The sequence below is a fragment of the Octodon degus genome, unplaced genomic scaffold, assembly GCF_000260255.1.
Source record: "Octodon degus isolate 3935 unplaced genomic scaffold, OctDeg1.0 scaffold00092, whole genome shotgun sequence".
Classification (NCBI taxonomy): domain Eukaryota; kingdom Metazoa; phylum Chordata; class Mammalia; order Rodentia; family Octodontidae; genus Octodon; species Octodon degus.
In genome coordinates, this window is record NW_004524668.1 from 10,820,587 (window position 1) to 10,834,736 (window position 14,150).

Sequence of the window (14,150 nt, forward strand, 5' to 3'; positions counted from 1 at the left end):
AAAACAAACGCCCCCAATGCCTATCTCTGTGTCACACCCTAAAACAGTAAGAAAAACAGTATGATTTGACTTGACTGCTACACAATCAGACACACACTTGGGAGCAGTTTTTAAATTCATCAGAATCCCACACCATGATCATGACCCATCTGTGTTTCATCAGCAGAGCAACCCGTCATTCTCATGAGAGAACACTACAGGGGAGGAAGCTAAAACGATCACTCCCAGAACTTAGCAACAGAACAGGACAAGACAAGACGAACAGCCCGAGTTCCCCAGGCTCGCTGCTGTGCACAGCGCAGTGGTGTTTGGGGGGAAATCCTACTGTTTGTGTAGTTTCAAAGCTGAAGCCAAAATAATACAAAAACGAAGAGAACACATTCACAAGAAGCCCAAACCAACAAACATAACTTAAAAAAAAAAAAAAAAAGACAAAAGCCACAAGTAGTAAAAATAATGTTTTGAAGGAGTGCTCATTTAGGGTGTGTAAAGAAATATGGTACATTGACTCAATCCAAAACACTCAAAGCAAAAGTAACTACAGGTATCAGTTCTCAACATAATTGAGTTTTCCTGTAACAAAGACTTGAGTTAATCACTGCCTTAAGTAGTCAAAATTCAGCCTGTCTAATTAGGGAAGATTAAAAACAAAAAAGACATCTACTGTAGAACTGTACTGCACAGAAACAGCAGCAATCTAAGCTGGACTTACGCTAGGCAGAACCACTAGCGCCTCGCTCACGTGGGCAGAGCACACACTCCATCTCCTCTCCCATGCAGAACAACGACCCCTACTTTTTCAGAAGTGGGAAGATCCCATGGTGTACATGGAGCACCAAGCACCGGGCCAGAAACCAGAGCAGCTGCCGTCACTGCGACCAGGAGCAGAAAGAAGTCATTTATCACGTACAGAAGGGAAGGCAGCTATGCGTCCAATCATGAAGCATGTCTGGGTAAAATGCATCTGGTACATGAATTCAGCCAAATACTCACATAATGTGTAAAACAAGGTTAATCCGAGTTATTAAAAAAAACAACACCTGGTTTTAAGTGTTTATCTTTTCACTTAAAGAAACCACATTAGTGTTTTGGTTTCTCTGTGTCCCTCAGCTTCCCTAAACCATTTCCAACCAAACTGTTAACATCAATAGCCAAATGGTAGATCTGTGAAACATAAACAAGTAACCAAACGCCACCAGAGCGCCAGACCAGGCTAGCTGGACCTGCGACTTCTCCTTCTCCCCTTCACACTCCCCTGGAAGACGTGCGTGTTAATGTTTAACTTTCAAAGTGGTGTTCCTGGGGTGTCTATCCAACCCATGCTCTTCAGCAGAAGCTTCAATACAAAACTACACCTTCCTCTCTGTAATGCTCAGAGAAGCATTAAGTCCACGTATTGTACCAGATCTGAGTAAAAAAACGAGAGATATTCCCGGGCAAAGGAAACACTGAAGCTGTTTGTTGTTTGTTGTTAATGTATTTGATACAGAGCCTCACTATACAGCTTGGACTGGCAGTGATCTTCCTGTCTCCAGGCTTCCCCAGGGCTGGGATTATAGGCATGGGCCACCACGCCTGGTTTTGGTGGCTGGCTCAGCACGCCCTGGGGTGGGGCCAGCACTGGTGAGGCATGTGGGGCTAAGGATCAAACCCTGGTCCCTGAACTTGCCAAAGCAGGTGCTTAGTCGGCTGAGCTTTATCGCCAGCCCTATACTACAGGAGATTTAAAAATGATTTAAAATTGTAATTTCAGAAAAGAACCTGGTATTCGTGGTTATGCAAGAAAAAAAGAAACTTTGCTCTTTTTATTTTTTGAATTACAGGTGGACTTTCAAAAATCCAACTAAACTGTTTTGAATTTATTATAAGGGCCCCGTTTGTTACGTTATGGAACACTTAATCATAGATAAACCTTTTTTGGTAGCGCACAAATCTTACCTTTCAAGTTACAATGGACAGGAGACCAGAATAAAAACCACCGAATAGGCAGATTACAGGATATTTCTTAGTACACTCAGTTATGTTTGAAAGAATTTCTCCATCACAGCACATACTGTGATTTTGTAAATTTACTCACTAAAAGATAGAAAATTCTGGAAAATGTTCTGGAATATGTTAATTTTAATCCACATTAATTTCCCCACAACAAGGTCACATAGATTAAGAATCAAAGGAACAAGAAAAAAGTACTGACCAACTTTTCAAGCAAAATCTGTAGCCACTGACAGAAGCAGAATTAAAAGTAAAGCGGGGGCAGGGAGATAGATCAGTGGCATATGCACCTGCCTGGCAAGCACAAGGCCCCGAGTTCGATCCCTGGTACCAAAAAATTGCAAAAATAAATAAAAGTAAAATTAACACAAACAAAAAAACAACCTCTCCCTCCCACTGTTAAAACAATTTGATCTCTTTTTCCAAACAGCTCACCACAACAGCAGCAGAGTAACTGAGCTGGCAAGTGGCTACCAGACTGGGGCACCACGTGTGATGCAGGGACAGGCCCTGCCATGACCAACCAAACAGGGCCCAGCCCGCATGTGACAAGCCTGAAAGCCCTGAGCAAGCCCAGGACACCACGTCCTCCATCTGCTCCACACTCTGCACCTGCGAACAACTCGGGACAAGGGCCCTGGAAATGCACAGGCACAAGACAACCTGGCAGGGCCCCTCTGCCATCATTCTCAGACACCACAGCCAGGCCTGCCGCTCAGGGTTGGCCAAAGAGCCTGGAGCAGGACCGCGGCTGCTGGGGATGGCCAGGAGCGCACTCCACAGAAGTGCGTCTGTTCTCTGCATTCTCAAGACGTTAGCTCCAGCAGACCCAGTGTTGGGCACTGGACTCTGGCTGTCCAAGTGGAAAAGGCACAGAGAATTCAGCTTTCAGTTGTGACTCTCTGGCATGGCAATGGCAGACAAGTTCTCCAACCTTAAGAAGTGTCTCCCACGGGAGGTGGGATGTAGCATCCCAACAGCACAGGTTCATGGGGGTGCACTTCTGTCCCAGAGACTCCACATCACCATCAGAGACGCCTGTCCGCATCTGCTCCCCACCCGATGCCTAGCAGCTTCCTGCAACTGCCCATGTCCCTCTGAGGAACAACTCAAGCACTCTCCTTTCCATTCCCCAAGTTCCCTCAAGATCTCCTCCATGGGGCTCCCCTGTGACTTAGAGCAGCAAGTCCTGCTCTCCAGTCGGACACCGGCCAAAGCGCACCAACCAGAACACCCAGGTGTGATCCGCACCTGGAGGCAATGGCACAGACGTCAAGTGCCTGATGTGGCCCCAGCCAAATGGCCCCAACAACCCAGCTGCATATACTGGGGCCTGGCCGAGAGGCACCAATATGGCCATTACTAGAACTGTGCGTCTGACAATTCCCAGAGACACACCAGGCTCTCTATATAGGCAGAAATGTTCCTAGAATGCCAACCTGGCCCTTCTGAGAGCTCTGCGCCCTTCACTGTGACTTGTGTCATACATGTCACAGAAAGGCAGGATTCCCCGAAATTGAGCCATACACTATGAGGCATTTCTTGCTCATCTGTGGCCTGCAGTCTCCTAGCCGTTGAGTAACACTGAACGAGAACCAGGCCTCTCGCATGGGTCGTACGCCACAACTCCGGGACCCAGCACAGCATCTAGTGCAAACTCAGCAGGTACTCGGCAGAGATCTAGGGACATTAGACCACTTCAGGTCTGTGCAGAGCCCCAGGCTCCTGACATCCCTATCCCACCAGCCCTACTAAACAATGATACCCTACCCCCTGCCCCAGCCCAGCCCCCAGTGCCTTTCCTCTCTTCTGGACAGCTCCAGGCCTGGCTGTCCACCACACTACCAGGCCAGCACTTTTCCTTCAGAAACTGCCGAAGCCCAAGTTCTCACTCATGGAGCTTTTACCTCCCTAAACTCACTGTGTGTCCCCACAGGTGTCAGTTACTCAGCAGGTTTGGAGAAAGCTGCTCAAGAATGTGCAATTTCAAAACACTTGAGTTATTAAAACACCAAAGATTTTTTTCATTTGCACAATTCCAACTGGAGAGACAAAATGAAATATTTCCTTCTGAAACTGATCGTAATGTTCTGTGATGACTAAGTTCCTTACTTACAAACATTGCTATTCTCAGGCACTATTTAAGGCCTTTATAAAGGATTATGGGAACCCATTAAGTGACCTTAAAGAGTTACACTCTCTATAAGTCATTACTGGTTTTGCCATGCACCTTCTATCTTCTTCACCATCAAGCTATCAGGTATAAAACTTCTTGCTGCTATAAATAATTCTTGCCTCCTAATTTGCTGGAACAGCGGGGTCAGTAGGTTAGAAGCTGGCCACAGAAGGGTGAACTAAGGCTCTGGAGTGGGGAGCACAAGCAGGAAGAGGCTGGTGTATAGAAACATACAGTGGTTAAAGCTACTGAGCTCAGAAGCTCAGCAGCAGCAGAAACAGATGTGGCACTTAGTGCGACCGAGAGCCCATGCCCTTCAAAAAGCCCATTCCCTCCACCCCCGTTATCTTGCTGATTCCTGACAACCTGGCGAGGGTACGCAGCACACAAGCCGGCATCGCCACCACCAACACCCACCTTGGGACATGGGGTGCTAAGCTCAGGAAGATGACTTGTCCAGAGTCCCACACCCGGTACACACTGAAGCGTCCATGTTTCTCATTCCTTCCACCCGGCCCACTTGTGTAAAGCTGGTATTATTTCTTTACGTTAAAAAGGACTAGATGGGCTGGGAGTATAGCTCAGTGGCAGCACACTTGCCCAGCAAGCAAGAAGCCTTGGGTTCCATCCCCAACACCAATGTGCAGGTCACTGTTTACTGCTAATAAGCAAATTCAGTCCCTCATTTTTCACAGTCCTAATAGTGGACAAAGTTTATGAAGGTGACAAAAACTTATAAACATGTCTTTTTTAAGGCTGTTTTATAATTTGCCTGTAGCTCACACTAAAACAACCCAACACACTTAAAGCTAAGTCCTCCCTCTTTACCTGAAGTTTAACCTGTTCTATCCAAGGAACTTTGCAAATTCAATGTTACAGGGGCTGCGCAGACAGTAAGAAGTCCAGCAGAGTACAAAGGTGGGGATCCAAGTTGAATTCCTGGCACACGGACATCTGTGACCCGTGGCAAAACTGCATGCTCCTTAGTCAGACACAGTATGAACTGTGTTCTCCCAGCACTACGTCCTTGCCTTCTGTACGCTGTGCTGTGAGTCTGTTTGCCAAGTCACTTATTGAGGGCCTATTTAGTACCTGCCAGCCAACCATCTAGGCACCGAGGGCAACACACCGATGCACCGCCTCCCCCACCAGGCCAGGCTGCAGGCGCCACAAGAGGAGCTACTGCAGCCTTCTTGCGGACTGAGGAGCTGGATGACGTAGGGGTGTGCCTGGCAGGTGCCCGGGCCTACACATTAATGTCATTAATATGAAAGAGAGCGAACTAGAAAAGGGGTCGGTGTGTTGTACGTAAAGGCATCAGGATCCTTCACTGTCCCAGCAGGCCTTCTGACGCGCCGGCAATGAGTCGTGTGTCCTGAAAGACCCCACACGCACGCACAGCTGGAGGCACAGCCACTGTCACGCGCAGAAGCTGAGGTCCAAGTGTGAAGAATTCAGTCCTCCGTGTTGTTAATAAGTGAAGTGAGGTTAGGCCCATGTCAACCTACCTGTCAGCTGTACGTCTCCCACATCTGGCTTTCAGAAATATTAAGTTAATACTGTCTCAGAGTGAAATTTACGTTGACATCACTGCCTGGACACATTATTTAAATGTCTGAGGTCACACATTCTATCTAAACAGAAGTGAGTTAAATAAAAAGTTCTCCGTTGTGGGTCTTTGCAAGCTATAAATTAGCTTTCAGGGAAAGTTTAACTCATTACTTAAACTCTCCTAACTTCAGGTCAGAGAGCAAAGAGGCTCTTTACCAGGAAAGTCCAAAGTGAACTGCACGCTGACTGTGAGCTTCTTGCAAATCTTTTAATTAAAACTTAAAATCAAGCTGGGTGTGGTGCTGCAGGTATGCTAATTCCAGCACTCTTGAGAAGCTGAGGCAGAAGGATCACAAGTTTGAGCTCAGCGGGGGAATTACTGACTTAGTAACGGGATGTAGCTCAGTGCAGAGGCCCTGGGTTCAATGGTCAGTACTGGAAAAAATTTTTTTTAAAACTAGGATTGATTAGGTGATTTGTCTGCTTCCCAGAGTAGATAGAAACACTCCTGGGTTAACTGTTAAGAAATATTAACAATATAAAAACCAGAAATATAAACATATAATGTGTAAAAAACACAGAAGTTCATGTCATCAGTAATAAAAGGTTTTCCAGGTTTTTCTCCACATCCAACTAAGTGAGTAGAACAACTAAGGACTAAGTAAAATTTAGAAGCATAATGAAACAGACTCTAAGTGTGCCAGTCCGAAGGGTGCCAGAAAGAGCCAAGTCTTAAAGGAGGGCTGCTATTACGCTACAAACATAAGTTAACTGTATTCAAAGGCTCCATAGAGCCCAATCTCCAGACCCTACAAATTATGACTTAGCTGGAAAGGCTAGTGACATTATTTAGAAACAAACTGCATACTAAATAAAGGTGTAAACTGAATTACAGTAATTTTGCAGACAATCCCTAAGCTTAGTATCGAGAAAATCCCAACACAGATTTGAAATGGTTAAAACAAGACGTGGAATTTTCCAGACTGATCATCTGATTCAAAATGAAAGCAGTTTAGCGACCTACAGCAACTAGATCACCTTCAATAAACAAGGAGAACGTGCAGTCATGAAGAGACCCCGGGATGAGTTAGTTCTATTTTCATTATGCTGGGAAAAACAAATACATAACTGAACAATCAGAACGGACTCTCTGCCTACATTTTAAATAGTTTTTAAAAATTCTCCAAATCAAGTTTATGATTTTATTTATAGTCTGACTTCCACAACACACTTTGCAACATTCTGAGTAAAGAGTAGACCCATTTGTTCAGATGACTGGAAAAATGTACTTAAGACCTAAAATGTACTACGAAATTTAAAAATATTTGTATTAATAAAAAAACTTAAAACTCAAGATGGGCAAACAAAGTGTAGTAATTTTTAAAAGCTACCATATCGTACCTTCATATATACTGAAGCTGGGTTCTGTAAGAATTCCCAAATACACATTGAAATTCTTAACAAAAAAAAAAAAAAAAAAAAAATTCCAACTACGTATCAGCATGCCAGCTGGAAATATGATATAGCCAACGAAACTATTTTCCTGCCCAGAAATTATCCCCTCCCTTCCTAAGTGTGACTACACTTTTGTGCCTTTTGTTCAAAAACATCATAAATCATAAACTACGAGAACTGGGTCAGCCCGACAGCAGCAAGCCCCTGCCTCCCGCCGCGGCAGCATCCTCGGGACGCCCACGCCCGCGGCCGCCCGGCCCGCTCTCCCCTCGGCCCCGGCCTCCCGCTCCTCCTGCCCCGCCCGCGTCCCCGTCCGGCGCGGCGGGCCCGAGAAGCTGGGCGGCTGTCACACCGACCGAGGACCGGAAGGCGGAGGCCGAGCGCGGCGCGGCCCGACTCCGACGCCGCGGGGCTGACCCGCACCGGGCCTGCCCGGCACTTTCCGCCGCGCCCGCGCCCCGTCGCAAGTTCGCTAACAGCCCGAGCGCGGCGGGCGCCGTGATTCAGCAGCGGGCCGGGCGGGGATCGCGCCGATCGCGGGCCGGGAGGCCGAGTCCGGAAAAGGTCACCGAGACGCTGCGGGCGCCGCGCCCGGCCCGGGACCCGGCTGGTGGCGACTGGGTGGCGGGCGGGCCGGACGCGGCGCAGGATGGATCCGGCGCGGGCGTCCGCCGGCCGGCGGCTCCTACCTTTCCGGCTCTTGGGCGAGCTCCGCTTGTTCCGGGCGCTGGCTCGCTCTTCCTCAATCGCAGCTGCTATCTCGGGGTTGTCTTCCCCATTGTACCAGACCAGGAGCTCCTCGCCCGGCGCGATTGGCTGCGGGGAGAGAAGAGACAAGCGCCCGGCCAATCAGAGCGACGGTTGTTGGGGGGCGGGACGAGGGCAAGGCAGGCGGGAGCGGGGCACCGAAGGCAAACAGCTGTCGGGCGGGCGCCGCGCAGCGGCGGCTACGCGGAGAGGAGGAGCTCAGGGTCCGGCGCCCAGAGGCTCCGCCGCGGGGAGGAGCTCGCGGGAGCGCGCCAGCGGGAGGCTGCGCTAGGAGGAGGGGCTCGCGACCGCGCACGGGGGAGAGGCGGCGTGCAGCACACACAGGAGCCAGGAGTGGCAGAGCTGATCTAACCCGCAGGTGCTTCCAGATCGTACTGCTCCAAGCCTCAAGTCACCCACACAGAAGAGAAAATGTAACATCGAACCAAGTTGCCCACGACATTCGAGTGGCTAAAAATCCAAAGCACAGTTAAACAGACAGCATGCTAACAGCAGTGGCAACGCACGTTTCTGATTCCAAGCGCCAGTTAAGCACAATTATCCAGACATCGCTATTTATACTGCAGAAATGCTAACAGGAAGCAGCTCCGGACAGAGCATCACATCACTTATGCAGTGCTATCAAGCTGCTGGGAACAAAGACATCAAGATTTTACATTACAGCTTTTTAAATGAGAAGGACATACCTGAAAATGCCTGCCCAAACATCAAGTCCTTAACAAGTCAGGTGTGAGTGGGAGCCTTGCAGACACTCCCCCAACATACCCATTACACCTACAAGATTCTGAAAAACAAAACACGCTGCGTGGCAGACTGAACCCTAAACAAGCGGGAACACGCTTCCTGGCTTCTCACCTGTTCAGAAAGTTTCAAGAGTATGACTGCAAGATATCATCCAAATGCACCGAATAAAGTAAGAATGACGAGTCTTATTGACATGAATGAATAAATGACAAGGGGCAATTTCTTCCTTGAAGTAGATACAGCTCAGTAAGTGAAAAGAAATGAAGGTACCAGAAAAACAGCACCTGACAATCTATTAAGTGTGTGACTCAGGGAAGATTCACTAATGGATGATAAACCCAAGAGGTGAAAGTCTGAGGAGTAAGAAAATGTATTGTCTCAAAATCTCCCCCAACATACCAAGCACAAGGGGAAAAACGTCTTGGTAATGAGACAAATGCACATCCATGTGTCCCTTGATGGGATGCAGAGAACACGCATCAGCCCTGGGAGACTTCTGCCCACCAGGCACACATGGAATGTAACCACAATGAAACCTACGAGAACTTCAACCTAAGAGACATGCTATAAAATAGGTTGTCCAAGACTAAGGCAAGGCTAAGCCAAGAAGACGGGTAAGACATACAACAGACTTACAGCAGTATTCTTAGCCTGTGAAAAGTATCAGTGCTAGCTTCCTCACTTTGATCACTGCACTATGATTATATACCAGAATAATCCTGAGTTTTGTCTTTTTTTTTTTTTTTTTTGAACAGGAGATAAATTACCACTTAAGATCAGTTTAGAAACAAAGATCATTCCTCACTTCAACACACCTTTTTAAATTTTTTAAAAATCTTATTTGCTACAGGATCTCACTACACAGCTTGGACTGCTAGTGACCTTCCTGTCTCAGCCTCCCCAGCCTGGGAGTGTACACCATCACACTGGGCTTCTGTGGCCAGCAGGGCGCCAGCACCGCATATGGTACTGGGGATTGAACCCAGGTCCTTAAGCTTACTGGGAAGGCACATAGGCTGCAAACTGTGCAGTTAAAAGGAAACATTGCATCATTCTCCACAGAATTCTGGTAATATTGTTCAAATTCTGAAACAAGATAAATTCTTTAAAGAACTTTACAAATAAAGTTAATGGTTTCTCCAAGAATGGATCAAATGTGTCATATTATTATCTTTGAATCAATGTTTTATTAAATCTATAGGTATGTGGGCTAAATAGCTCAGTGAATTAAAGCGCCTGTTTAGGCAGACGAAGGAGCGTGGAGTTCAATCCACGGGCCTGCCCTGCTGGCCCCCCCAGGCGTGCTGAGACAGTGATTGAGACTAGGTGTGGGGGCATGCCTGCAATCCCAGCCCTTGGGAGGCTATAAACAGAAGGATCACTAGGAGTCTGATCTACACAGTGAGACCCTGTAGACCCTGTCCTAAATACAAAACATAAAGTATTAAAAAAAAAAAAAAAACCTACACATAAAAACTTAATAAATAAAATTTTAGCTGGGCCTGATGGCACACTCCTGTAATCCCAACAGTGTGAGAGGCTGAGGCAGGAGGATTGCAAGTTCAAGCCCAGCCTGGGTAACTCAGCAACTTACGGCAGTGAGACCTTGTCTCAAGATAAAAATGAAAAAATAAAAAGGACTATGATCACAGGGCTAGGATTAGTGTGAAGGCCCTAAGCTCACAAAATAAGTATTAATGAGCTAAAACAGCTATTGTACCTGCCTTTCAGTTCTCTGATAACCTAAGCTGCTTTGTTTACTCTTCAAAAACAAACTGCTTCAAAATTATTGAAATGCCAGTTCTTTTTTCTATTTCTGAAATTATATTATCAAAAAAAATGTTTCAGAAAACTAGTCTAAATTAGGGCTCTATATGTAAACTCCTAAAATAAGTAAGTAAATAAATAACCAACCAACCAAGCCAAGCCAAGCATGCTGGTGGTCATTTGTAATCTGAGCATCTGGGAGATTGAGACAGGAGGATCACAAATTTAAGCCCAGGCTGAGCAACTAAGTGAGATCCTGTCTCAAAATAAAAGTAAAATAAACCAAAGTAAAAATACAGGAAGGAATAAAGACAAATGTATTTTCAACACATTCCTTACCCAAATAGCACAAGCTGAACACTGGCTGGAAGTGACCACCAGACATTTTCTGGAAATTTCCAAGACTAAGAGCACATTTCCATGTTTTCTCCACCGTGGGCATGAGCTAAGTACTCAGGGCACCAGCAACTTGGTGAGTTCACCATTGGCATGAACTCTGCTGGACTAAGGCACTTGTGCCCCAAGTTACTCTTCTGTTGCTGCAAACAACACTAGAGCAATAGCCCAGCATCTGCTTGTAAGACTGTCAAATTCTGTGAAGCCTAATGGGTTGGCCAAGTGCTACGTCATCTGACTAGTTCCCTACCGAATAGCTTTCAAAGTTGTTGGAAACTCAGATGTGATTTCACTGTGGCATTACACGTTTTCCAAAGTTACTTAACAACTGCGCAGGTAAGATCTCCTTATTTGCTTACATCACCAATTACTTTCCTCTGCCCTGCACTGATGTTCCTTTTGCACACCTTTACATTTTAAAGATTTCCTGCGTCAAATTTTGGAAGAAAGAAAAGCCATGTTATTGAGCACAGGAAGTACAAAGCCATGCTTTGAAAAAGCCAAGACTAAATCATGAGTTTCTTAAGGATGAGCTATATCCTGAAAAATGTGTCATTAGGCAATTCTGTCACTATCAACTATCTTCAGCGTACACATGTAAAAACTAAGTTGGTTACAAGGTCACTAGTCAACATGTCCCTACTGGGCCACCACCCATAGTAGTATACTATGGGAAACTACCTGTACTTCTGTGTGACTGTACTGTATTTTAATGTCAAAGAAAAAAATAAAAACAAGATTTAAAATCCTTCCAACTTTCCTGTGGGTTGAGACAGCCTCTAGCACTCCAAGCACTCTGTCCTCCCTATAGCTCCGTGTGCACCTAGGAGGCTGCGTGTACCAGGGCAGGTCAGCTCCCAGGCTCTCGCTCCTCGCGGGCCTCCTCTTACACTGGCCTTCCCCCAATCTTTGCATGGCTGGCTCCTTCCTACATGGGGGCGGAAATCAACACAACTTTTCTCGGCAGCCCTCCTCCCACCTGAGCACTCTCTATAGCACTGTTCTGTCTTCAAAGCACTCACCTGTTCTCTGAGATAATTCTGTTAACCTACTTACTTGCTGGTTATACGCCTCCTTCCCAGTAAGTGTAAGTTCCATGAGGCTGGAAGCCTGGTCTGTCCTATTTACATATTGGTACACTCAGTAAATATCTGTCAAACTAATAAACAGGTGAAGGAACGGCTTGACAAGCTTTACGGTTAACTTTTGGGAATTTAAAATACTTTTTAATCATAGTGCAAACAAATCTAATGTTAAAATTTCCCAACTGCCTGAGCAGAGTAACTTGAGAGAGCGCTACAGAGCCCCAACAACATCACATGTAATCATTTACAAAATCCACTCCACAGAACGCTTACTCCAAAAGAATAGAGTTAGGGGTTCACCAGTAAGGAATCTAAAAGGCCTCATGCATATTTAAGCAAATATCAAAGGTCAGCATTCGGAGAGGCCTGCAAATATCAAAACCGTTATTTGGAACAAATATAGGTAAAAATAATAGTACAGCTATCTCATGCTTGGAGGTAATCTACTACATACTGGCTTGCTTAATATTAACAACAGTATGAGTTGGCTTTAGAAGCTCAGTATACAGAATCCAACTATCAAAAGGGGAAATGCTACAAAATCTGAAATTAGAGTGTTGACATGAGGAACTCCTGCGACAGCTCACACTCAAAAGTCAGGTACACTAGAACTACTGCTTAAAATTACCTTCTGGCCACATGGATAAGGTGTATATGGAACTTAAGAACATTTCATGTGTAGACTTGGGTCTCATCCCAAGATACCTTGTCACATATACGCAGATATGCCAAGATCTACAATCTGAAACATGTCAGGTGCCAGGCATTTCAGATGAGGGACACTCGACTTGTACTACTTCCTCTGTCACTATAGATGAGAAAACAGAGAGAGAGGGAGGAACTTCACATGCCATGCATCTAAAAGCCAACAGTCACCAAGTAGTCTGCTCCTGAGTGTCTACTCCTGACTACACCAAAAGGGACAGCTGCCATTTATCAGCACTGACAAGGTGCTTCAGCGCTTCAGGCCCCTACATGCCTACGTGCTCCTTCCAGCAATTCTGAGGTCAATATTCAAATCACCTGTACCTTACCGAAATCCAAAGAAAGGCCTTGCCAAGGTCACGGGGCTAAAGAAGCCACCCCAACTTACTGTGGGTCACAAAGTGAGCAGGATTGAACCAATGCGTGTGGCCTCAGCGTTCACTTTCCCCACCAGCACTCTACCTTGTTTCTTTCTCTACGTTCCTGCAAATGTGCTGTCAGAAAGGAACTCGCCTTTAAGTGGAAGCAGCGCCTGTATCTCCTGGGCCATCGCTCCTTCACTACCTTAACTGTCTCATATTCATCCCCTGGCTGCTATTTCATCCACACCAGGATGCAACCTCGCTAAACCAACCACATGTCTTTCCACCTCAGCTCTGAGAACTTCAGCTCTGAGAAAGAGAATGAATTCCTGAGTCACATTTTGAATCCAATTTCAAATCCAATGTAATAAGGCTGTACATTAATACTGGTAAGACTGCTATAATCTGACAGAAAAAACAAAGGGAAACAAGGCTTCAGAAGGCATAAATGAAAAAGAATCGCCAAAAGAAAAAAAAAGAATTCCTCCAGGGACTAGAAGCAAAACATGGGTACAAGTGACAGTACAACTGGGTGATGATGATGTCAGGGAAAAATGCCACAGAGGAAAATCAAAGAGCCACATGCTGCTAAACTCCTGAAGGTTGGTGCCACCACACTGCCAGGACTCAGCAAGTTGCAAAGCTGGCCACCACCTTCTGCATGTGCTCATCAAAAGTTTTCAACACGACAGAGATTACTGTCTCCCCATTACTTGGGTCCCCCAGTCTATGACCTATATAATGGAAGTAAATAAACATGCATTTGCCTTGTTACGCTTCTAGCAAAGGTATCTATTCTGAAGAAGTAACCTATCTTTACAGCCTCAAGATGCCACCTGTGGCAATTTCCAGTCATTGCGCAGAGCTGTCTTCCTGGAGAACACGACTGACAAGACAAGAAGCGAAATGCAGGCTTGCCTACTGCTGGAACCCAGCAACCCCCAGAAGTTCCCCATAGTCATTTCCTGGCCCGCTAGGTGCCTCCTGAGCACCCCAAACACAGCCTTCCTCTTCTTTGCATGTCAGCAATTAATGTCTCCAGAGAAAAGGACACATGTTCTGTTTCTATTCTCAATAAAATTGAAGGGAAGGAAAGGCTGATCCATGGCTTCATTTCCATTGAAGACTGTGAATGGGTTTTCAGTTAGC

General features: G+C 46.1%; 1 protein-coding gene across 3 annotated transcripts in view; it reads right to left on the minus strand.

Moving 5' to 3' along the window:
• Prdm2 (PR/SET domain 2) overlaps positions 1-14,150 on the minus strand; it is a 101,876-nt gene that overhangs the window by 58,970 nt on the left and 28,756 nt on the right. For 2 of the 3 annotated variants that reach the window (XM_023722432.1, XM_023722433.1), the window contains exon 5: positions 7,864-7,990. In XM_023722432.1, the coding sequence (XP_023578200.1) occupies positions 7,864-7,990 (127 nt within the window). Of the gene's footprint in view, positions 1-7,863; positions 7,991-14,150 lie in introns of those variants that run through there. The other variant, XM_023722434.1, reaches the window with a different exon arrangement.